The 22691-nt window shown below is 55.5% G+C and overlaps 11 protein-coding genes across 11 annotated transcripts; 7 read left to right on the plus strand and 4 right to left on the minus strand.

Moving 5' to 3' along the window:
• Positions 1 to 291: 291 nt before the first annotated feature.
• On the plus strand, positions 292 to 1506 carry BO70DRAFT_389357 (uncharacterized protein; the record flags this gene model as incomplete). Its single annotated transcript, XM_025546075.1, has 1 exon — positions 292 to 1506. One exon carries the CDS (start codon positions 292 to 294, stop codon positions 1504 to 1506), a length of 1215 nt encoding a protein of 404 aa, XP_025396385.1.
• A 713-nt stretch (positions 1507 to 2219) lies between these two features.
• On the plus strand, positions 2220 to 3456 carry BO70DRAFT_342180 (putative IgE-binding protein; the record flags this gene model as incomplete). Its single annotated transcript, XM_025541370.1, has 3 exons — positions 2220 to 2555; positions 2726 to 2950; positions 3334 to 3456. The coding sequence occupies 3 exons, from the start codon at positions 2220 to 2222 to the stop codon at positions 3454 to 3456; spliced, it is 684 nt and encodes a 227-aa protein (XP_025396386.1).
• A 2361-nt stretch (positions 3457 to 5817) lies between these two features.
• Positions 5818 to 6208, plus strand: BO70DRAFT_399168 (uncharacterized protein; the record flags this gene model as incomplete). Its single annotated transcript, XM_025546848.1, has 3 exons — positions 5818 to 5903; positions 5962 to 5993; positions 6045 to 6208. The coding sequence occupies 3 exons, from the start codon at positions 5818 to 5820 to the stop codon at positions 6206 to 6208; spliced, it is 282 nt and encodes a 93-aa protein (XP_025396387.1).
• A 31-nt stretch (positions 6209 to 6239) lies between these two features.
• On the minus strand, positions 6240 to 7439 carry BO70DRAFT_413939 (uncharacterized protein; the record flags this gene model as incomplete). Its single annotated transcript, XM_025547342.1, has 2 exons — positions 6240 to 6882; positions 7020 to 7439. The coding sequence occupies 2 exons, from the start codon at positions 7437 to 7439 to the stop codon at positions 6694 to 6696; spliced, it is 609 nt and encodes a 202-aa protein (XP_025396388.1). The 3' UTR covers positions 6240 to 6693.
• Positions 7440 to 7573: 134 nt separating this feature from the next.
• On the plus strand, positions 7574 to 8142 carry BO70DRAFT_115469 (uncharacterized protein). The gene has a single exon (XM_025537912.1). It carries the CDS (start codon positions 7708 to 7710, stop codon positions 8086 to 8088), a length of 381 nt encoding a protein of 126 aa, XP_025396389.1. The 5' UTR covers positions 7574 to 7707; the 3' UTR covers positions 8089 to 8142.
• Positions 8143 to 9427: 1285 nt separating this feature from the next.
• On the plus strand, positions 9428 to 11631 carry BO70DRAFT_364828 (aminotransferase class I/II-fold pyridoxal phosphate-dependent enzyme). Its single transcript, XM_025543910.1, has 4 exons — positions 9428 to 10078; positions 10213 to 10583; positions 10750 to 10892; positions 10998 to 11631. Exons 1-4 carry the CDS (start codon positions 9801 to 9803, stop codon positions 11442 to 11444), a joined length of 1239 nt encoding a protein of 412 aa, XP_025396390.1. The 5' UTR covers positions 9428 to 9800; the 3' UTR covers positions 11445 to 11631.
• Positions 11632 to 12323: 692 nt separating this feature from the next.
• On the minus strand, positions 12324 to 13362 carry BO70DRAFT_413949 (uncharacterized protein; the record flags this gene model as incomplete). The annotated part of the gene is made up of 2 exons (XM_025547343.1): positions 12324 to 12561; positions 12645 to 13362. The coding sequence occupies 2 exons, from the start codon at positions 13360 to 13362 to the stop codon at positions 12401 to 12403; spliced, it is 879 nt and encodes a 292-aa protein (XP_025396391.1). The 3' UTR covers positions 12324 to 12400.
• A 537-nt stretch (positions 13363 to 13899) lies between these two features.
• Positions 13900 to 16091, plus strand: BO70DRAFT_381827 (putative very-long-chain acyl-CoA synthetase family protein (CefD1); the record flags this gene model as incomplete). Its single annotated transcript, XM_025545498.1, has 3 exons — positions 13900 to 13916; positions 13980 to 15444; positions 15629 to 16091. The coding sequence occupies exons 1-3, from the start codon at positions 13907 to 13909 to the stop codon at positions 16089 to 16091; spliced, it is 1938 nt and encodes a 645-aa protein (XP_025396392.1). The 5' UTR covers positions 13900 to 13906.
• Positions 16092 to 18003: 1912 nt separating this feature from the next.
• Positions 18004 to 20130, plus strand: BO70DRAFT_320500 (putative integral membrane protein (Pth11)). The gene is made up of 7 exons (XM_025540478.1): positions 18004 to 18316; positions 18470 to 18537; positions 18701 to 18886; positions 18988 to 19051; positions 19246 to 19328; positions 19467 to 19607; positions 19698 to 20130. Exons 1-7 carry the CDS (start codon positions 18103 to 18105, stop codon positions 19959 to 19961), a joined length of 1020 nt encoding a protein of 339 aa, XP_025396393.1. The 5' UTR covers positions 18004 to 18102; the 3' UTR covers positions 19962 to 20130.
• An 89-nt stretch (positions 20131 to 20219) lies between these two features.
• On the minus strand, positions 20220 to 20665 carry BO70DRAFT_115726 (uncharacterized protein). The gene has a single exon (XM_025537914.1). The coding sequence runs from the start codon at positions 20582 to 20584 to the stop codon at positions 20270 to 20272; it is 315 nt and encodes a 104-aa protein (XP_025396394.1). The 5' UTR covers positions 20585 to 20665; the 3' UTR covers positions 20220 to 20269.
• On the minus strand, positions 20515 to 22380 carry mcsA (putative citrate synthase Cit1). Its single transcript, XM_025545499.1, has 3 exons — positions 22200 to 22380; positions 21008 to 22144; positions 20515 to 20948 (listed from the first exon to the last, which is right to left on the minus strand). Exons 1-3 carry the CDS (start codon positions 22242 to 22244, stop codon positions 20748 to 20750), a joined length of 1383 nt encoding a protein of 460 aa, XP_025396395.1. The 5' UTR covers positions 22245 to 22380; the 3' UTR covers positions 20515 to 20747.
• Between the last annotated feature and the right edge of the window lie 311 nt (positions 22381 to 22691).

Consider the following 22691-nt stretch of genomic DNA (forward strand, 5'->3'; position numbering starts at 1 on the left):
ACTAGTCACTTACCATTTCATCGACTGAAAATGACTCCAGCACCAGCTCGCAACTCTGAGGTCGACGAAGCTGTCGGAAAGCCATCGGCCACCCCGGGCCACATCAACCCTGATACAAAGCCGTCGCGCTGGCAGAAGGTCAGCAAAACCCACTATATCCGACCCTTCGACCCGTTCGAGCAAACCTTCACCTCTCTTTGCCATGACCCAGCCCGGCCAGAGTTCCGGGGTCTCGACACCTTCATCAGTGTCGACATCGACACGAACAGGCAGCCACGCGAGCTCATGGACATGGGCAAGAAGGCATGGATGCGATTGCGTTACCTCCATCCTGCCCTGGCTGCCGATGTCACCCCGCGCGGGTTCCAGTACGTTGCTTTGGCTGATGAGTCTGATATCGATAAATGGATAGAGACCACCTTTGTAGTCAAAGATTGGGACCCGAGCATGGAATCGCCAGGCTGTTTGGACTTTAGCATTGCGCCTATTGTTCAGAAACCGATGTTCTATTGCTTCCCCCACACGAAAAGGTTCATCTTCCGTACGACACACATGCAGGCAGATGGACAGGCAGCTACGGTCATGCTGCACGACTTGTTGTCCGAGATGAAGCGGTTAGACGCCGGTGGAGAGGTTATCAGGGCGCCGTTGGGTGAGGAAGTGCAGAACCTTCCTTATAGCGCATTTGATTCCGCTGGAATCACGGAGGAACAACAGGCTAAGTCTGCGCAGCTCATATCCTCTCTTCCCGAGCCCCGAGTAAATGAGGAGGCATTTGAGGTTCCGTCGGAGAACAATGCCCTAAACCCCGGCGCGGGCAAGGCACAGACGCTCGAGTTCTCCGAGGAGCAAACCTTGGGGCTGATGGGTATAGCCAAGAGGTTACGTCTGGGGATCACACCGTTGATACACGCGGCACTGCTTCACGCAGGGAAGAAGCTCAGCCCTAATTCGAACGGAACTATTCATTCAACGGGTCTGGTTTTCAGTTTCCGTGAGCTATGCTCCGGGGAGCCTCTCAATGCTGCCTCCCGAGCCGCTGCGCCGCGGGTTTGCTTCTGGCCTGTGCAGGTGGAGATGTCGGATGATTTCCAACGCACAGCACGGAATCTGAAACACGAGTACAAGGCGATGGCTCAGCGGAAGAAGGCAGACATGCTTGGCGCCATGCCGCAGTATTTGACAAAGTCGGCATCTGTCCTACACGAGACTTATTTCAAGGGGGTCGCTGCCAGCTTCATCGGGGATCTGTCGGATGTCTTTCCAGAGACCTACGGCCCTTTCAAGATTAGGGATATTTTGATGGTTGCAACGCCAGCTGACGAGCGCATCTACACGGGGATTCAGACTCTGGGAAAGAAGCTTTTCATCCGGGCTTGCTACAATCAGACGTATCATTCCGATTCCCAGATCGCTGAATTCCTCGGACTGGTTCGGGACTGTCTGTATGCCAGTGCGATGTTAGGGGTAGAGAAGCCAGACTCTTCGTATATGGCGAAGCTTTAAAAGTATGTGTTCGACAGAAATGTAGTAAAACAGGAGGCCAACTAAAATGCATGAATTCCTGCATCGTACCAACAGTGTTGGATAGATGTATTTTCCATTCCGACGAAGTGTCTTCAAGCTTCAGGCTATTGGAAGTTGCGGACCATCTCCTTAGCACTGGGATATATCGTAGGGATAGGAACCCTAATAAACCATCGCGGGAATCATGTCCGCCGAGATACGTCAGACCAACCCGATGTAACCATAATCAGCGGACAATCAAAGCACATGCAACCCCATTCACCACCAAGGATCCGCTGATGGGCGCTGTATTCCGAGCCACTGGCAACCCTGCATGGGAACAGGCACAAGGTATACGCACCTACAGTCCCAAGCTTCCAGCGAAAGAATCGAGGCAGCAGCATTTCCAGCCCCAATCCCAACAGTAGCCCAACAGCATCCTCATGGGAATTGAACCCCGCCTTAATCGCCTCTCACCCGCAAGGCCATCATACGAATCTTCCGTCGTCACCTCGAGGAAGCCATGTCCGATCCCGTCAACGCACCAGTAGAGCGTGTTCCAGCCCTAGCACGACTTCACATGGAACTCAACCATACTTTAAAACAGACATATAACCCCCATTCCAACCGAAACCCCCCTCTTCTTCCAACTCGCTCCTCTCCCAAAATTACGTCCAGTCCGTCCTGCAACACAACCTCCAAGAAGCAACAAAATGAAAATCCTCGCCTTCCTCTCCGCCATCACACTTGCCTGCGCCCAGGGGGGGCAGTGTCAGGGTGGCGGGGGCACGGGAGCTGGCTCTGGCCCTGGCTCTGGCTCTGGAGCAGGCTCTGGAGCAGGCTCTGGTTCATCCTCGACTTCTTCGTCATCGGTGTTCACGGTCACGGCCTCCCGTTCCGGCTCGTCTATCCATCAGCTGGCGCTGAATGCCAATGGGGGGTACTTCTATCTCGGTGGGAGGACATCCACGTACTGTCCCCCAGGGGTGGAGGCTGAGGGCGGCTGTCCACCGGGAAATGCGACTGCCATTGATGGTGGGACTGCTTTGGTATGTGTTTTCTTTCTTCTTCAATCCATACACTTCCCATCTCTTTCTCACGCGCTTTCGTATCCACCCACCCGAGTCAACATAACCCAACCCTACCTAGCCTATCCACCCGCCCCAAAAAGCCCTCACCCCCATCCCTCCATGCAAACCATCTCACTAACACCCCCCAGAGTGTCTCCGTCCCCGGCGGCCAACAAATATACGTCACCTCCAAAGGCGCCCTTGCCTTCACGCAGCCGCACAGCGCCTACATCCCGCCAGGCTCCTCAACCGGCCCGTTCTACTACAGCGCCGGCGACCCAACCGGGACCTGGAGTTTTGACGGCGGCTTCATGGCCTGCCCCATCGGTGGCGGCGCCGGTAGCTCCTCCGCGGGTGCCTCGTCCTCTGGATCCGTGCCCCACGCGACACCCCATTCCTCTTCCGCGTCTATCTCGCCTTCTTCATCTGCGCCTCCCCACGCCTCGCCAGGCGGTTCATCTTCGTCTGCACCTCCTCATGCCTCGCCAGGCGGTTCGTCTTCATCTGCACCTCCCCACGCTTCACCAGGCGGTTCCTCTTCATCCGCACCACCACACGCCTCCCCCCAGCCCTCATCATCATCTTTCGCTTCACCACCGCCCCACGCCTCCCCCCACACTTCCTCCTCCGCTGCCTCCCCATCCCCACCCCCCACGCCGTCCCCTCCTCCTCGTCCGGCACCCCCCACGGCCGGCCCGGTTCCTCCTCCGCGACTCCGACCCCGTCTGCCGGTGCGGCTGGCGGCGGCGGCGCAAAGTGGCAGGTTTTTGCGAACTGGAGCAATGCCACCGTGCCCGGGGGCGATGTTAATGCCTGTTTGGGGTTTCAGGCGGTTACGGTGGGACGGAATGTTAGTGTGGAGGCTTGGGAGTATATCTAGTACCAGCACCTTGGCTTCTTTATTTCCTGTTTTGTAGTTTGGGCTTTGTTTGGGTTTTGTTTGGGTTGGGTTGGGTTGGGTTGAATTGGACTTGTGGGTTTGGTTGGTTAGTGGCTAGCTATGGAATAGGTAGGGATTTGGTGATTAGTGCTGGGTTAATGATGTATGGTGGTGGTGGTGGTGGTAAAATTGGAGGAGGAGGGTATACTATTCGATATAAGTAGGAATGATTGACTTATTGATGCACTGCTACGTATCTATCTACCTACCTACCTACCTACCTGCCCTACCCCTGTTCTACCCCGTGCAGCCAACTAGTTCTGTTCCTTTTTTTCTTTTCCCATGGTGATGATTAAATTCTTTTTCTTTTCATTCGAGTAGTATGGTAGAGTACCAGGTATAGTATGTCCTGTATGAGGCTGCGAGCCCTACATGCCGAGAAAGATATTCTCAGAATTCGCGACGCACACACGCACCCACTGAGACTGACTGCTACACGCACACTCTTTTGACCACTCCCCCTGCCTTACGGTATAATGATAGGAATTTTGAACTGTATATATAGCTAGGGGCTGGTTAGTTGGTTGGTTCCAAGCTCTGGGCTAAGGGTGCGTTTTATGGTGAATTTGCCGGAGCCATGGATGAGGAGGCTGTCATTAGAGCAGCCCGCAATGAAAGATATGAGTCAAAAATACTATCCTAGCTTCTGGATCATAGCTGAGCGGCAGTACCTATCACTGAAGACGTCCTAATTGGCATAATGGGAAACAGAATGCTCAACACTGAGATGCTTCAGTTAGTTTTGGATCGACGGCGTGATGACATGCGTATCACGCCTCGAATCTTGAATGAAATGTTGAGTGCGTGAACCATGACGTGGAACTTCAGAACGTCTGGGAAGAAGCATGGACATCAACCCCTCGGATTGAGAGACAGGAAATGTTTGCTCTGCTTTTACAACATGGGACTTTTGTTGCCTCAGAACGCATATTGCTGTGGGGCCCGACGCTCTCCCCTTGGGGGGAAGATTGCATTGAATACTGCGCCATGCATGAACTTCCCATACAAGCGACCGCGCGAGCGGTTGAGAGGGTGTTTGCAAGCTCTTCGGAGGATGTTATTCGGAAGTTCCTCGACTACGTGCCTGATATAGGGATTACAATGGTGCTGGTCCGAAAGTTGGAGTCGAACTCCCGTATCGATGACGACGCATTGACACGGCGTCTCGCATCGAGGGCCGACAAGGGGATTACCTGTTGAGAACAACGATTCAGACTAGATTGGTATTGGTGCGAATTCAATTGGGATGGGTCAGGGTTATTTCATGCTCGGCAGCTCTGGGTCAGAGGACTCCCGATGAAACATCACAAAAGAGGGCTCACGGACCAGTGTTCTCATTCTATCCGAGTGGGCTGAGGACTCGGACAAATCCAGAACGCTTCGGCCTTGCTTCTCGGTCGCTAGCCAAGTGCGGCATGCGTGTACCCCCTGCGATATGACGGCGGATCCACCTTTCGACAGTGCTTGCAGATTGCTCTGATTGGATTACCGAAGAGGGGTTGAAGAATGCTCAATCGATTGCTTCATCTTGATGCAGCGGCCCATGCAGAGGCCGTTTTGTCGTAGCCTGATTCGTCCAGGGTCACGGCCAACTGACGGGCTGGATATCCTGACACTAGAATCGTCGACTTACCACTGGAATCGGGTCTCTATTCGGAGATAGTATGTTGCTTGAAAGCTGATCCTACGCGCCGTGAGGGGGGGAGCCTTGGTTAGAATGCTGACGGGTAACTGACTAGCTGATCTGCAGTGACCACTTTCCGGGGTATTCTCGATGCGGACTAGCGGGTGTCCCTCCTAGGGCTTCAACACAATTCAAGGTTGGGGAAGTGATGGCACTGTCCCAGTATCAAGTCGGAAATCGAACAACAACAGAACGAGGGACAGAAACACAGCTCAGCAACATCCGATCGTCACACGAAGATCATCCGCCCATGAATGAAGCACCCATGAGATCAGACTGCACCCCGGATAATAGCCCGGGCAAGACAACACCACGCCGGGGCGATGCGATGGAGTGATCGATGAAGGAAACTCGCTGGCCGCTCCCTGATTCAAACCGTCGTGGTGTGAAGTGAAGTGGAAGGGATGCAGTCGTGACGTTGGGGGATCGGCAGTTTATCGTATGACGAAATCCCGATCATGCCACACCCGAGGGCGTTCGGGTAAGCTGATCGATCGCCCCTTATAAATACACCGCGCTCCAGTGGTCGGAGGTCGGGCTGCCAACCACTCACTATCTACTATCTACTATCACAGACAAAACAACGCGATTCAAATCACCGATCGAGGATTACAAACATGAGCCTCTCCACATCCCACGGCGCTCCCCGACCGTTGATGAAGCAGCCCTCCCTGGCCCCGGGTTTCAAGAAGCCGAGCAGATGGTTCGTCTCATCGTCCCCATCGCTTCATCATTCCAGCCCTCGCTAACAGCCAGACTAGGTACCTCCCTCTAATGGGCGTCATCGCTCTCGGTACGTCACCCCGCATCGCTCCTCCCTCAACCCATCTAACGATCCATCCAGGCTTCGGCGTCGCCAACTACTACGAAACCCAAGGCCACCGCCATCGATACAACCTCGACGAAGAAGAACGCCTCCGCAAGAACCGCGCCCTCATGGACGCCTACGGCGACAAAGAAACCGTGCAGGATATCGAGCGCGCCCTGGTGGTCTACGATCTTTCGTGATGGTGACGGCATGATTATGGCACGCGCGCATTTTCTTTGGTTCCGGTTAAGGTTTGGGCTCGGTTAAGGCGTTTCGGGAATGGAGTGACATGGAAGCTCGCTGTGCGATGATGCTTTCAAGGGTGGGTGTTTTTTTTTTTTTTTTTTTTTTTCGATTTTGCATTGCATTGCATATATGGGGCTTGCGGTTGAAGCTGGGCCTGGGGCTGGCTGACTGGGTTTCATGGATGTGGGATTGAATGATATGACTTGATGAATACTGTTTTTTTTTATGGATGGATGATGTATTCAAGTTGGGACTGGTATTATTCACCGACCTGAGCCTGCATACGTAGTCCTGATTGCATTTATCTTCCCTCAACGCTCGGGGTATGATTCACCTCTCACATTGTCTATTTAACCGCCCTCAACCCTCCATCCTCTCCATCTTCTGTAAATAATCTGCATTCTTGTCACGGTCGGGATGTGGTATATCGTTCTGCATCTTACACCTCAAGGTTGATTATTGGAGAATATTTTCCATCCCAGACTTTGTCAACAGTCGGAGAGCGTGTCCCGGTTTTCTTGTGCTCGATACCAGGCTGCGGAAAGTGGCCAGTGGCCAATGCGATCTGCGACACAAGGCGCATGATGCCTCCTCCACCCCCTCCGGCACGAACCGCGTACCAACATACCTAGTAGGTCTGCAGTATGGATATAATGAATATATCTGATTCTGCTGTGTGGGTTGTGTCTGTCCATGCAGGGTGTTAGCCTGTGAGACACAGACATCTTAACCAGATCTCGGAGCCCGATCAATGCCAGCACTCACCCTCCTTGTTGCCTTTGAGCATTTGTTCTTCTTCAGGTCACTGTCTGTTTCCACTGTCACATGCTCACTCTCGACATCATTTTCTGGTTCCTCGTGGACTCCACCGTCCTCATCACATACACTCCTGATCTCGAAGCCAGGGCCCAAGCCGCAGTCGCCGCAGTCGCCGCATTGGGCGCTGCTTCTGGTCTCGGTGGAGATGACGCTGGTCGGATTCAAAGCGGCGACGACAAGAGTAAGGGCTGCCAAGGAGCGAAGTGGAGAAGTTCGCAACGAACAGTGGAAAAGAATATTAAGGGAAATAGAAAGGCCAAGTAGCGTTTGATTCATCGTTCCCATCGGATATCTTTGCCCTTCTGGAAATAAAAGCCTGCCAAAGGCTCTCCCTTCTTGCCCAGTGGGACAGACAAATTGAGTCATCGTTTTTTCGAGCGATATGAAGGTCGCCAGACTAAGACTATGACATTCACGGCATTTTACAGACCGTGCAACAGGGTCAGCTCATTATGTTCTGCTGTGCATGAACCTACATGGTGTTTCAAAGCACAAGAACATTTGATATCCGCCTCCTCCAAGTTCTACATGCATGGCAGTGTCTTCCCACGGTACCTACGATGGTAGTATCGCGTTCCTGCGGCTCTAATGCTAGAGACGGTGTTCTTGGGACATCCTTGGTAGGTTTAGCCGAATGGTGAATCTCCGTACAGTCTCCTGCGAGTATGCCAGCTGCTGTTCATGGCTGTTCTGTGGGCAGGTTACGGAGCTCCCCATTCATTCGATATTACAGACTCGGCTTACTCGTCTGGGACGGACTAGATCGAAGGAAAACGAGAGGTGTCCGTTGAGCTCATGGATGAGAGACACTTTTTACCCTGCCCGAGAGTGTAGAATAACCGACTCGTCGGGTACTCTATTTCCTGGAGTCGTAGCCGGGAGTTTTGCTGTGGCTTTAGGCGGCTTTGTGAGCGGCGCCTGTCCAGAGACTTTTCATCAGATCTTTATCGCTGGTTGTATCGAAAACAACAATTCTCGGACCGGATACCTGTCGCCGACTCCACAGTATATATAGTTTCTTTTCTGGAAAAGCGGCCCAAAGATCTTAGATTTCAATTTTGTCATGATATGGTTTCAGCATACATGAATGGGACGAATGGGGATAGAAGTCCGCCCTCGATATCATGACCACTGGTTCGTCCTATCAGGGAAAGAGGGGCATCCCGCGGTACCATGATTATATTCGACTGTCGTCGACATTTCTGAGTCTACGCCTGATGGCACACGTGCAAAGACGCTGCTCAGAAGGGACATCATATCTATATTGTTATTCCCACAATGTGGAATTTCATTTCTACAGATTGCGCCTCATTCACGATACTACAATTATCTCCCTTCCAGAAAGAGGTAATTCTTCCCGCATGTCGGAGAATCCTTTTCGACAGACATGCTTGAGAAAGAGACATCTCTCTGGTTTACCCAGAGAGACCCAACGACCACCGTCGTGCTTTATCCCCTACCCTCCAGTCAGTTGCAAATGGCTTTAGAAATTATCCTTTTGCAGCTCACTGACGAAACTAGTCGGCACACATATACTATCAGTCCAGACAATGTTGCGAGAAGGCGTGCCTGATACCCTGGTCCCTGACGCGATAATCTCGCGCAATTTTGAACCGTGGAACCAATCACCATGGACGTTGTTCTAGTTACATCTACGGGCCGGCTTCATGAGCCCTATTTGCTCCTCTGCATGATATACCAAACCCTCCTTGCTAGCTAGCAAACTCGGTGGTTGCGGACGCCTGAAGGTTTCTTGCCCGCCCACATTTGACGGGCTTGCTGCTTTCGTCTGGCTGCTGTTATTGCCTGGTGCTGCTTGTGTGTCCAAGGTAGTGAGTGGGATTCGGGATATCGCAGCGGCATATCCGATAGAGTTTCTCGACAGGGTTCTTTCGTCTGGACATGGATGATCCACTTTCTATCCTCTTGCAACAGTCAGGCGGGTACTAGGAGACTTGAACTGTCAAAGTGTCACACCGGATTTCGCTCCCAAGTGGAATATTTCCCACCATATACTCTGCGTTGGGTATATGGCGAACTGCGCAGAGATATTGGGGGTGACGTTCTTTGGCAACCCCCAATGCCGAAAAAATGGCATGGGCTTTAAATTCAGACATAAATTTAGAAATGTGCTAATCTTTAATAGGAAGAAGAGCTAAGACACTGGTTTCCATTCGAGCACCTGAAGACGCGTATGAACTGGGCTGAAAGAGACTGCCGAGGCACACGGCTCAGGCACCCAGGCACTGAGTATCAAGTCAGCCAGGCCACAAGGCACCCAGGCACTAAGTGTCAAGTCGGCAGGCCTTGAACCGTGGTTGAACCCCAACCACAGCAACAAGCATCGCGTCTTCCGGCTGTTCCCACTTTCTTCCTCTTCCATCCCACTCTTCCACTCCTCCCTCCCTCACTGCCGAGGCCAACGCCTGCCCTCCCCACTTCTCACCACTAGTCGCTCTGCTAGACCCCGCCAGAACACCAATCGAACCGCTGCACCCACTGCTCCCACTGCAGCATCAGACACACCGGCGACTCCACCACGAGCTGTGACGGCTGACGAGAATGCCTCCTCGCGATAGCTCCCTTCCCCCGGCGGCGCCATGTCGCTCTGCAGCCCCCTCCCTCGACCGTCCATATTCCATACCCATCCTCCATGCATGTCGATGATACCCTCACCCTGCACCCTCACCAATTGACCGGCCTCCAAACGGTCAACCGACCCTCCCAATGACCACCACCACCACCACGAAAAACCAACCCTCCCTCCTCGCCTCCCTCCAATCCGCCCTCCAAAAGCGCGAAACCCGTCTCTCGCGCCGCCGTCTCACCATCCTCCCCCCAACCTCCACCGACTTTTCCTCGAACGACTTCCTCTCGCTCTCCACCTCCCCGCTCTTCCGCGCCCGGCTTCTCGCCCACCTCCAGTCCGCCCCGCCCCGCTACCCCTTCGCCAGCGGCGGCTCACGGCTGCTGGACGGCAACTCACCCTACGCCGAAGCCCTCGAGTCCTTCATCGCGGCCTTCCACTCCGCCCGACTGGCCTGCTCTTCAACTCCGGCTTCGACGCCAACGTCGGCGTGCTCTCGTGCCTACCGCAGCCGGGCGATCTGATCGTGCACGATGAGTTCATCCACGCCAGTGCGCACGAGGGCATGCGGCTGTCCCGCGCCGGGAAGACCGTGCCGTTCTTGCACAGTTCGCCAGAGAGCTTGGAGGCCGTGCTGACGGCGGAAATCGCCGCCGATGCGGGGATCCGGGACGGCTCGCGGAACGTGTTCGTGGTCGTGGAGTCCGTGTACAGTATGGACGGGGATATCGCGCCGTTGAGGGAGTTTGTCGAGGTGGTGGAGAGGGTGTTGCCGTGCGGGAATGGGTATTTTGTCGTCGATGAGGCGCATGCGACGGGGGTTTTTGGGCCCGGGGGCGCCGGGGTCGTCAAGGAGTTGGGCCTGCAGGAGAGGATGTTTGTGAGGGTGCATACGTTTGGGAAGGCGTTGGCGAGTCACGGGGGTGGGTTTACCCCCTCTACTTTCTTTCTTTCTTTCTTCTCCTTTCTTTTCTTTTCGTTTCGTCATTCCCCCCCCCCCCCCCCCCTCTTTCTGCGTTGGGTGGTGTATCTGCGGTATTTGAGTGGATGTATATATGTGTTTGTGTTTGCTAAGACTCATCCCGGTAGCTATCGTCCTCTGCTGCCCCGACACCCGCGACTACCTCATCAACTACGCCCGCACCGTCATCTACACCACAGCCATGGGCTTCCCCTCGCTGGCGGCCATCCGCACCGCCTACGAGCTGCTATCCGAAGGCGAGACCGAAGAGGTACCCACCCTTACCCCCTCTGCCCCAATCCCAACCCCACTCCCCATACAAAAAAAAATAACCCACTAACCCCTACTCCCCTGATTGATCCTGCTCCCTCCCTAGCCCCAAGCAACCCTCCAATCCCTCATCCGCTACCTCCGCGCGCGCCTCGCCTCCCTCGACACCCTCACCCTCACCCTCACCCTAGACGAAGACGGCAACCCCACCGGCAACCCCACCCCCCTCTTCGCAGTCGACCACTTCCCCCGCTCCCCGATCTTCTCCCTCCGCAGCCCCGTCCCGCGCCATCTCGCGGCCGCGTGTCAGCGGAAAGGCTTCGTCGTGCGCGCCATCATGGCCCCGACGGTGCCGGTCGGCAAGGAGCGCGTCAGGGTCTGTCTGCATGCGGGCAATACGGTCGAGGAGATTGATGGGTTGGTGGAGACGATAAGGGGGTGGTTGGTTGAACGGCAATCACCACAGACACAGACACAGTCACAGTCACAGTCACAGGGGCTGGGACTGGGGATGGGACAGGCGCAGGGGGAGAAGAGAGTAGCTAGGTTGTGAGTTTGTTTGCCGCATGAAGTGGGAAGAGGAATGAGGAAGAAGTGCAGGTGTGATGATACATAGAGATAGATCCTGCTTTATAGATAGGATATAGATGCTGTGACGTGGCTAGTGTATATATGTATATATATATATATATAGAGAGAGAGTTATAGCTTAGCCACCGTATATAACTTCTGGATATGAGGAGTGCTGGCTATGGATGGTAGTATATGGCATGGCGATTGCCTTTGTATATAACTAGCTAGCTAGCTAACTATCCACTGTTGCCTATTGTTTCTGTTCCTTGTTACTACTACTTTTACCCGTCACCTACCTACCACCTCCTAAGTTCCTCTTACCTGACCCTACCATCTGTAGTCTACCATCTATTCCTACAGACCATCCCTACCACCACCTACGACAGAGCAAAATACAAGATACCGCTTGCATTCCCACTCAACCTGCATTATGAAACCACACGCATCATCCACCCCTAAATCCTGAAATCTCGGATGTGTGTCCGTTTGATATCTTGCTAAAATGTCCGAACCAGAAAATCCATCGCACGCCAACGCCAAAGAAACAATCAATCCGTCCCGTCCGTAATGAATCACGCACGCACGCACGCACGCAACGCAAGTCTTCAGTACCCCCACCCAACGCGATCCTCACCTATTCCATTATCATCCTCCCAGCCCATGTTCCGTCCATCATGCATGGTCTGGTCTTCTTGGTTTCTTATTAGTGTATTGTATCGCATCGTAGTGATCCGTCACGGTCATATCCGGCATGATCATGATCACGATCACCAACAACAATAAAGAAGAAGGAAAAGAGCGGTAGGTAGATGCAGTCTTCCGAAGCATGATGATCTTCAGACGCGCAACGCAACGCGAAAGAAACAAAGAAGAAGAAGAAGAAGAAGCGCAAAACTCCGCCATGCGACGATCCGGTAGAGAGGTAGATAGTCAGCGCTAATCGTCGACCCAAAACTTCCGGCAGGTGGGACAGGTGGGCTCCATGACGTCAAAGGTCTCGATCCACTGGTCCATACACTTGCGGTGGTAGTTGGTGCCGCAGAAGGCGCGACACCAGGTGAGGTTCTCGTGGTCGTAGTCTGGGGGGGCGAGGGAATCTAGATGGGTGTGTTAGATGGGCGGATGTGGCTATCCGACTAGCGGGATGGGGATGGGGATGAACAAGAAAAGGATCACTCACAGTAACTCGAGCCGTAGTCATAGTCATCCCCATCTTCCACGTCGTCGTATCCGGCAGGGTCGTCCGCGTACGGAAGCAGACAGATGCCGCACTCTCCTTTCACGGGACGGGGCCGGGTGAGATTGTTGCACCACTCTTCCCTGACCAACTGGCTCTGGGGGAGGAAGACTGGCTGTTGATGGTCGCGGGCGAAGCGGAGGGTTTGTCGGATCATCACCTGCTGCTGCTGGTGGTGGTTATTTTGCAGCATGGGGGAGGGCGACACGAGGGCGGCCGCTGCGTTGACAGTCACCCCGGCCGTCTCGCCGCTCGAGCGAGGGTCGAGGACATCCGGACGCGGGGCCGGTGCAAGGGCCACGGCGGTGCCGGCCTGCACGACGGGGCGGTTCATGTTCGAATGGTGGGCCAGCAGCTTCTCCTTCCACTGCGCCACGAGGGTCGGGGCCTGGTGCTGATGGGCGCCGGTGCAGAGCAGCAGCGGAGCCAGCTCGGTGAGCAGTGGGTCCAGCGACGAGGCCGGGTTGCCCTGCTGGAGACGCAGGCTGCCTTGGGCCAGCAGCTGGCGGGCCTCACGACGGTGGCGGCGATGGACCAGGTTGTGGCAGCGGCGATTGAAGGAGTTGGAGGTGCCGAGGCAGCAGTGGTCTTCTTGAAGGGGGATTTTGAGGATGTCAGTCAGCTGGTGCTGGGAGGGAAGGGCGGAGGAGGAGGAAGACATGGTGAGACGGCGGGGGGAGAGAGATGCGAGCGAGGATGGCAGGGACGAGACTCTTCGAGAGAGAAAACGGAGAGGATGGCGGGGGAGGCAGTGAAGGCCGGATGAGGGGCCAGAACGGGAAACGAAAGGAAACAGTGGCATGGTTTCTGCGTACCTGAAGGTCAAAACCAAACCGGATGCAGATGGGATGGAGAAGAAGAAGAGGGAAAAGAAGAGGAGAAAGAGGAGAGGGGGGAGATTATGCCATCATGGCTTCAGCCCGCAAGCCCTCCTCCGAGACCAGGACCATTAAATACCGGCAGATATCGTATCTTCATCCCCCACCTAGCCCTGACAGATCGCCTTACGGGTCTCCTTGCAAGCCCCACACCATGCACCGTGGTGTCTGATTTGTGCCAGCATCGCCGGATGCGGAGAGGATCTGAGTGAGGATCTGGGCCGAGGCTCACGGTAGTAAAGTACTGGTAGGAGTGCCGTACTTACTTATATCCTCCCTCTCCCTCCGCTCCACTCCACTGTCCTCCCCTCCCGCCCACATTCCACCATGGCTTTAGGTATGTCTTACTCTCATTACTCTCCATCTATCCTATTTCCAAACTAACCCCCCCCCCCCACAGCAACAGCTGCCACCCTCACCCTCGCCGCCTACCTCGACGCCAAATTCCACCTCACCCGCGATGGAACCACCCTGCTCGGCCAGCGCCGGGCCCTGCGCGCCGTCCAACACGCCGCCTCTTCCGGGCGCATCAACCCCTGGCTGCTCTTCCTCGACGCGGCCACCACCCACCCAGACATGGTCTGCCTGTGGACGCGCGACCGCAGCTACACCTACCGCCAGACCCTCGCCGCCGCCACCCAATACGCCCACTTCTACCGCATCAAGGGCGTCCACAAGGGCGACCTGGTCGCCTTCTACCTGCAGACCCGTCCCGAGTTCATCTTCGCCTGGCTCGGGCTCTGGAGTATCGGATGCGCGCCGGCTGCCATCAACTACCACCTGACGGGGGATGCATTGACGCACTGTCTGGCGATCAGCGGCGCGAGGATCGTCCTGGTCGATCCGGAGGCGGATTGTCGGGCCCGGATCGATGCGAAGAGGCATCCGATCGAGGAGGAGCTGCAGATGGAGATCATCCCCCTGGACGAGGCCTTCACGGCGACACTCTCTGCCCTCCCTTCGCACCACGACCAGACCGCCGCCAATCCCTCAGCAAGGAACACCCCCCCATCCTTCCCCGCCATCCTCCTCTACACCTCCGGCACCACCGGCCACCCCAAAGGCTGCCCCTTCACCATGTCCCGTCTGCAATACACCGCCGCCCTCCGCCGCCTCGCCGCCAGCGACTCCCCCGGCCCCGCCGGCGATCGGTGGTACAGTGCCATGCCGCTCTACCACGGCACCTCCGCCATCAGTCTCATCGGCAACCTCCTGAACGGGCGCGCCATCGCCATCGCCCCTCGCTTCCGCGTCTCGACCTTCTGGTCCGACATCCGCGACTCCCAGTCCACTGTCTTCGTGTACGTCGGCGAGGCTGCCCGCTACCTCCTCGCCGCGCCGCCCTCCCCGCTCGACCGCGCCCACCGTCTGCGCATGATGTACGGCAACGGGCTCCGGCCGGACGTCTGGGAGCGGTTCCGGCAGCGGTTCGGGGTCCCCGAGGTGGGCGAGTTTTTCAATAGTACGGAAGGCGTGTTCACCCTCTTCAATCTCAACAAGGGACCGTTCACGGCCGGCTCGGTCGGACATCATGGCGCCCTCATGCGCCGCCTCATGCGGGATGTGTATGTCCCGGTGGCGGTGGAGGCGGAGACGGGCGAGATTCTCCGTGATGACCGCACGGGTCTCGCCGTGCGGAGGGGCTATGAGCAGGGCGGGGAGATTCTGGTCCGCGTGCCCGATGAGAAGGCTTTCGCGGGGTATTGGGGCAACGAGCAGGCCACGCGGAAGAAGTTTGTGGGGGATGTGTTGAGGAAGGGCGATTTGTGGTATCGGTCCGGGGATGCGTTGAGGAGGGATGCTGATGGGAGGTGGTTCTTTTTGGATAGGTTGGGGGATACCTTTCGCTGGAAGAGTGAGAATGTGTATGTTTCCCCATTTTTCTCTCTCTCTCTCTCTATCTCTCTCTCTCGTTACCATCTCCTTTCTCTTTTTTTTTTTTTTTTTTTTTTTTTCCAAGTCATACTACCCACACCCCCTATCCCCATCCTTATCCTTTCTCACCCCTACTAATCTTCAACATATACATCAACAGCTCAACCGCCGAAGTCTCCCAAACCCTCGGCCTCTTCCCGGGAATCCAAGAAGCCAACGTCTACGGCGTGCTGATCCCGCACCACGACGGCCGCGCCGGCTGCGCCGCCCTGCACCTTGCCCGGGCCCCAACTCCCACTCCCACTCCCACTCCCATCCCACATCCACAGACATCAGGAATGGTGTTGGTATTGACATGACCGCCCTCGCCACCTTCCTCCACGCCCGCCTCCCCCGCTACGCCGTCCCCGTGTTCCTGCGCATCGTCCAGAGCCCCTCGCACATCCACAACCACAAGCAGAACAAGGGGCCGCTGCGCGAGGAGGGGGTCGATCCGGGCAAGATTGGCACCCAGGATGTCGAGGGGAGGGGCGATCGGTTGTTCTGGTTGCCTCCCGGACAGGGGGAGCGGCAGGGATATGTCCCGTTTGGGGAGGGGGAGTGGGCGGGTATTAGTGAGGGGAGGGCGAGGTTGTGATTGTGGTGGAGATGAATTGATTTGAAGGGAAAAGGGAAGGTGGGACTCGGAGTTGCATCGATGGGTTTTTGCGGGTGGGTTATGGTGATTTAGGTGATTTTCGGCTGGGGGTGGGTTTTTGTTGGTGTATTTATGGGGTTTGGGGTTGGATCTGATCTGCGTGGGTATCGTGTTTGTTTTATTAATATCAAGTGTAAACCACCAAAAACATTGCATTGCATTGTATAGATAGAAGAATGAGTGAACAGTCTAATTCAATCCAATCCAATCCAACTCAATAAATGAAAGTCCACAACTATAGTTACTACATAGGCAGTCAAATCCCTCTACTCTAGCGCAGATCTCTCCGCGGGGCGGAAGAAAAGCACCCCGACAATTGGAGTTTTGTCTTCGAGTATTAGGGTGCTGGCTCTGGGAAGAGACATGGTTATACCGGGATAGCCTGGGTACTTGGATGCCCCGGTAAGCAGTTAACGGGATCGACAGGGCAGAATCAGATAGTTAAGAAATAGAACTGTCGAACGCCGTAACTGGTAAATGTAGTCAATGCATGTCCGGACCTGTCCTGCATGTCCATGGCTCCAGCAAGGGGGCGGGCGGTTGGCTGGCAGGCGGGATTAGGGCTCCCGCACCGGAAGCCTGCTGTACAATGACAATCTGTCAAACCCAGTATCATTCAGTATCACGCCTACTTAGGTGTCTGGACACCTTTTTAGCCGAGTGGTCCTGTTATATCATGATATAACTCGCCCGCCTCCTTCCCGCGCATCCAACCCTAACACCAACACCTCTTACATACATAGTACATGAATAAAGCACATGAACATCCATCCATATTCCAGCAGTACTAGGAACCACCCCCCCAAAACCTTATATACTTCCTCCCCACGCCACCGCATCAACCCGCCCTGTCCCTTGCCTCACCGCAGATAGTATATTTCCGGTGCCATCGCAGACACATAATTGGCTCATCTCTTCCTGGTTCGCCCAGACAGGTGTGTTAGGTTAGTATGTAGGTTGTTCGGTCGGCGTTGCAGAAAACCAGATACGGAGATGCCGGTCGGACCCTGTTCATGGGGATTTGGGTTTCTGGGTGACGGGGGGCTGGAGGGCCGCGGATGGTGATGGCATGGCGCCGCGGAAGGCGGAGGTTAGAGCTGGATTCTGTTCAGGTGTGGGTTCTGTGGGCCTGGTCGGTGTGGAGTTCCATCCACTTACATTGGGGGGGGCACTTGCGGTCGGGAGGGTCGGTGGTTGGTTCCGGATTCTTGGTTCGTTGTTGTTGCGTTGCTGTTGCTGTTGGTGAAAGTGATGGATGGATAGTACTTGGGTTGTACCGTTGTGGTGAGGGTGTGGGAGCTAGTTGGTTCTAGGCAGGAGGGGAGGGTGGTTGAGGCGGTGTATATGGTATGGTATGATATGATGGGGAGGGAGGGATTGGATCGAGATATTAATAGTTATATCAATGATGCCCTAGCCGTCTATCCCAGCACCATCACCACAACCACAACCACTGCAACTACACCCGACCAAAATAGAAAGCTCATCATCCTCATCATCACCATCAGACTGCTTACCGGCGAGCTCAACCCAAATCATCAGAAGAAGAAGAACAACAAACTTTTCTCACCCGTAACCTTTCCGCATCCGCCTGAACCAGACCTCCATCAGACATGAACCTGTCTGCATCGGGCCGTCTACATCATAAACAGCCGGCAAGCTCCCCTCCCTCTTCTTCCCCTTCCTTTTTGTTTCTATCTCCTTCCTATCTCGCTCTCCTTTGCCTTGGTTATAAACAACCCTTGCCTACCTACTTGCCTTGGTCTCACGTCGTGGTCGGGGATCCTTGTTCTTGCTATATACTCGGTATACTATATTTATTATATGACAGCTTACGGTTATACCACACTACGTCGCCGGCTGATTCAATCCAATCCATCCAATTCAATCAATCCAACCCAGCCTACACAACCAAATCAATGCAACAATGGGGATAACAGGCTAATCAATAATGGGCTGGGTGTACAATCTCCACACAACCGACCCGCACAGCCATGTCGCCCGCGTCGTCGGCCTGTGTCTTGCGTTCTCGATCCTCGCGTGTGTTGCTGTCGCGCTTAGGTTCTATGTCCGCGTGCATACAAAGAGGAGGATCTGGTGCGATGATTTTGCCTCGTTGTTGAGCGCTATGCTCGGCATGGCGTATGCGGGGGTTTCGGTTGAGCGTGAGTTTTTTTTTTTTTTTTTTTTTCTTTCTATTTCTATTTTCGGTTTTCAGTTTTCGGTTCTTTGTTTTGGTTAGTTGGGGAGTGCAGTGAAGTGGAAGATACTGGGCTGGAATGGTATACTGACTGACTGATTGACTGACTGACTACAAGAAACGCGCTGGGGCCTCGGTCTCAGCGAGGAGTATTTCCCTGATGCGAATATCGTCATGTTTGGCAAGGTATGCTCAATTCCCACACTCATACTCAATACCCATGTATCTCTCTTATATTCCCTGCGATTCAGCCCTCCCGGGAGAGCTGGAGAGCCCCTTGCCCATCACCGCGGCATCACCCATCTCCAGAGAAACTCACGGATCCTAATCAATCCCCCATAATGATCAGATCCAATACGCCGGCGGCCCCCTCTACACCCTCGCACTACTCGGCTTCAAAGTCTCCCTGCTGTGCTCGTACATCCGCATCGGCGGCTTCGTCAAAGCCTACCGACTGACCATCTTCGTGGCCATCGTGGCGTGCGTGCTGAACCAGTTGGCTTTTACCTTTGTTTTGACGTTTGCGTGTTGGCCGGTGAGTTTGTCCCTTTTTATTTTTTCCTTTCTCCCTGCTTTACTCTATAGTGGGATTTGTGGTGGGGTGACAAGGCTCATGCTGATGATTGTGTGGCGCAGGTGGCTAAGCAGTGGGATAATTCCATCCCGGGGGTTTGTATGAACACTATTGCTTCTTATTATGGTGTGTGTCTTTATTTCTTTTCTTTCTCTTTTTTTTTTTTCCTAGGAACATAAAGAGATAATTACTGGTTGGAATGGACTAACTGGATTGGATTTAGCTCTTGCAGGTAAGTACATATCTCTTACTCCAAATACTGTAGGAAAAAGGATGGGATGGGATGGGATGGATTAGGGCTAATGCATGCCTTGATGCAGTAACCGGCCTCGGATTCGATATCATCATTATCGCGCTTCCTCTGCCCGTTTTGTGGAAGTTGCAGCTTAGGTTGCGGCAGAAGGTGATTCCCTCTTTCTCTTTTTAGTACTTTCCATCTCACTCTTTCTTCTGTCTATATCTCACTCCCCATCCGTCCATCCAACCCAAATCAATCATCAATCATCGAACACCACTAAACCCCAAAAAATAATCTTAATAGATCGCCCTCGTCGGCGTCTTCGCCCTCGGCTTCTTCATCACCATCATCCAGATCATCCGCATCTGCACGATCCGCAACCTGCGCACCTGGACCGACAGCGAGCCCGTGGTCATCTGGTCGGATGTGGAGATTAGTTTAGGGGTATGTATTCCCCCCCCTCCTCTCTCTCTCTCTCTCTCGATCTCCATAAAATATACAGATAATAATAATAATAATCATATGGATATAAAGGTAATGATAACCTGCATCCCCACCTACGGCCCCCTCATCCACGCCATGGCCACCACCCTCTCGTCTCCAGCCAACACCACCACCACCACCACCACCACAACCAACACCTCCTCCCCTCCCACACGCACTCCAACTCCTACTCCCCCCAAAGCACAAAATCCAAATCCTCTGTCCGCGCCTACCGGCACCGCAAAGCTTCATCCTCCCGCAAGCCCTCTGCCGCTGAGATCGAACATGCCAAGGTACCGTTTACTCGGGGTCTGAATCGGAATCGGAATCAGAATCAGAATGCGGCTGGGTTGGGAACGGGAGGAGGCACGAATACCACGGCTATTACGGCGCTGCAGCCCGCCAGGACGAGGTCCAGGGGCGGGGGCGTGGTGCCGGTGTTGAGTCGCGGGTGGAGTTTGACGGGGTTGAGTCTGAAGAGTGGGGATGAGGAGGAGGTCGTGTTTGCGAGCCCGGGCCGAGTCCGGAGGATGGGGATGAGGTTGGGGTGAATCCGTGTGGGGAGGGGGAAGGGGGGCATAAGGGGAAGAGTCCGGGGGAAAGTGTCAGTCTGAGTGTTAGTCCTAGTGGGACGACGGGGACGCCGGGCACGGGCACGGGGAGTGAGAGTACGCTGGACCCGGGGCTTGCGGGCCTGGCTGGGCTGGGTGTTGGAGTTGGCGGCATGGGCATGGGCATGGACCCAGGGACAGGGCTGGGGACAACGGCTTCTGCGTTTGCCTCTCCCTCTGCGTCTGGGGCACTGCAGAGGCCGCCGTTGGTGCGCAGGGATGGCACGACCAGCGCGTTTCAGATCCAGACGGTGACCGAGCTGACCGTGGAGAGGTCTTGAATCTGGAATCTTGATATATACCCTTCCGTTTCTTACTCTTGCGCATTTGGCGGGGTATAGAATGAGTATAGTATAACTAACTACCATATATTGTCTTACTAATGAGCAATGAGCTCTAATGCCCGCTAGATCCAATCATGCTTCAACTGCTAGATCGTGCTTCCAATGCTAGTCCAATGCTAGCTAGTCCAGCTCCCATGAGATCGGGTTCACGCCCGCAGCCCCAGCAGGTTGATGCTCTTGGGCCGCTCGATCGGCAGCCCCAGCGCCCGATCCCAGATCAGCTGCACCAGCGGCCCCAGCGCGCGACTCACCCCGAAGGTCACGGTGTAGTACAGCGGCTGCTGGAAGCCGTAGTGGTAGAAGAGCACGCCCGACGCGGCGTCGACGTTGGGGTGGGGGTTTTTCGTCTATTGCACCTTGTTAGCTCGACCGTCATCTCCCACGACGACAGAGGGAGCGCGCCTACCTTGCCATGCTCCGTCAGCACGCCAGGGGCAATCTCCGAGTTCTTCTTCACCAGCTGGAACACCGGGTTGGCCAGCACGTCCGGCCGGGTGGCGGCGAAGTCCATCAGGGCCTGGAACCGGGGGTCGGGCTTGCGCAGCACCCCATGCCCGTACCCCGGCACCACCCGTCCAGACTTCAGTGTCTCCCACAGGTACGTGCGCACCTCCTCGTCTCCAAACTTCGTCCCGATCTGCTCCTGCATCGCCAGGATCCACCGCAGCACCTCCTGCGCCGCCAGCCCGTGCAGCGGGCCCGCCAGCCCCAGCAGCCCCGCGCTGTAGCTGAGGTAGGGGTCGCTCAGCGCGCTACCCACCAGATGCGTCGCGTGCGCCGACACATTGCCGCCCTCGTGGTCCCCGTGCAGCGCCAGGTACAGCCGCAGCAGATCGTGGAAGTCGGCGTGCTCCCGGCCGCCCTTGCCCAGCAGCTCCGCGAAGTTATGCGACCAGTCCTGCGTGGCGTCCAGCACCTGGGTGCCGACCTGATCGATCTCGTCGGAGCGGAACACCAGCGCCGCGACACGGGGAATCTTCGCCAGCAGCGAGATGGCGTCGTCGAACGTCGGCTCCCAGTACTCGCTCTTGTTCAGCCCCTGCTCGTACGCCTTGGCGAACGCCGACTCGGTGTTCAGCGCCGCCACCGCCACGGACAGCTGCGTCATGGGGTGCATGTTCTTGGGGAACGACTTGATCAGGCCCAGGATGTGGTCCGGGAGGTGCGACTTCTCGGCTAGTTCGCGGCTGAAGGCGCGGACCTGTGCGGTGGAGGGCACCTGGCCCGTCAGCAGCAGCCAGAACATGGCCTCGGGAAGCATCTCGGTGCCCGTGGGGCCCTTGGGCAGCTCGCGCTGGCAGTCCTTGATGGTTTTGCCGTGGAAGCGGATGCCCTCGTCGGCGTCCAGCACGGAGCCCTCCCACAGCATGGACTTTAGCCCGCGCATGCCGCCGATCACATTGCTGATCTTGATGTCGCCGATGACGGTGTCGCCCCGGGCTTTGACTTCTTGGAGGAGCGCCCGTTTGGCGGGGATGGTGGCCTTCAGGGCGGTTTTCAGGTCGGGTTCGGTGGTGTAGCGGCGGGTGGAACGGAAGAGGGGCTACTGGGTTAGTGTGGTTTGGGACAGGAGAGGGGGAGGGGGGGAGAGGAGGTACCTGGGCCAGCTTGGTGGCATGGCGGGTGGTCGGGCGTATCGACATGATGGTTGGTATGTGTGGTATGCGGGAAGGGATGGGGTGTAGGTGGGTGTAGAGAAGTAGATGGATGACAGAGAGAGATTGAGGGGGGTAAGAAGGATAAGAATAGGATGGTGGTCTAGGAATGAGACCAAGTGCGAGGACCGAATGAAAGGTGAAAGAAAGAAAGAAAGAAAGAGAGGGTGGCCGGTTGGCCGCGGTGATGGCCCAGCCGAGGCAAGGCACGGCTGCATGCGGAGGCGTCCTCACCGCTGATGGCCAGCCCGAGTCCGGCTAGCAGGGATCAGCGTGGGTGGTGTCATGGTCTGTTCTTTGAGTCTCGGGGATCGATCTGGGGGGCATCGCGAGGGGTCGGCGAAGCGGAGCGGATCTGCATGACCCAGAGGTGACGAGATGCTGGCATTGGGATGGTTCACCCATTTTTGAGGGGTCTGACCGAGGGATGAAATC

The sequence above is a fragment of the Aspergillus heteromorphus genome, assembly GCF_003184545.1.
Source record: "Aspergillus heteromorphus CBS 117.55 chromosome Unknown BO70scaffold_26, whole genome shotgun sequence".
NCBI classification, from domain to species: Eukaryota; Fungi; Ascomycota; class Eurotiomycetes; order Eurotiales; family Aspergillaceae; genus Aspergillus; species Aspergillus heteromorphus.

Bases quoted from the DNA above. Each gene is read 5' to 3' on its own strand.
- mcsA (XM_025545499.1), bottom strand. From the start codon at position 22,244: ATGTCGATACGCCCGACCACCCGCCATGCCACCAAGCTGGCCCAG. The intron at 22,145-22,199 runs GTACCTCCTCTC...CTAACCCAGTAG, and splicing joins ATGCCACCAAGCTGGCCCAG to CCCCTCTTCCGTTCCACCCG. The intron at 20,949-21,007 runs GTAGGCGCGCTC...AAGGTGCAATAG, and splicing joins TGCTGACGGAGCATGGCAAG to ACGAAAAACCCCCACCCCAA.
- BO70DRAFT_364828 (XM_025543910.1), top strand. From the start codon at position 9,801: ATGACCACCACCACCACCACGAAAAACCAACCCTCCCTCCTCGCCTCC. The intron at 10,079-10,212 runs GTCCTTCATCGC...CATCCACGCCAG, and splicing joins CCCTACGCCGAAGCCCTCGA to TGCGCACGAGGGCATGCGGC. The intron at 10,584-10,749 runs GTGGGTTTACCC...TCATCCCGGTAG, and splicing joins GGCGTTGGCGAGTCACGGGG to CTATCGTCCTCTGCTGCCCC.
- BO70DRAFT_115469 (XM_025537912.1), top strand. From the start codon at position 7,708: ATGGTGAATCTCCGTACAGTCTCCTGCGAGTATGCCAGCTGCTGTTCA.
- BO70DRAFT_115726 (XM_025537914.1), bottom strand. From the start codon at position 20,584: ATGCGCAAGAGTAAGAAACGGAAGGGTATATATCAAGATTCCAGATTC.
- BO70DRAFT_320500 (XM_025540478.1), top strand. From the start codon at position 18,103: ATGGGCTGGGTGTACAATCTCCACACAACCGACCCGCACAGCCATGTC. The intron at 18,887-18,987 runs GTGAGTTTGTCC...TGTGTGGCGCAG, and splicing joins TGACGTTTGCGTGTTGGCCG to GTGGCTAAGCAGTGGGATAA. The intron at 19,052-19,245 runs GTGTGTGTCTTT...GCCTTGATGCAG, and splicing joins CACTATTGCTTCTTATTATG to TAACCGGCCTCGGATTCGAT.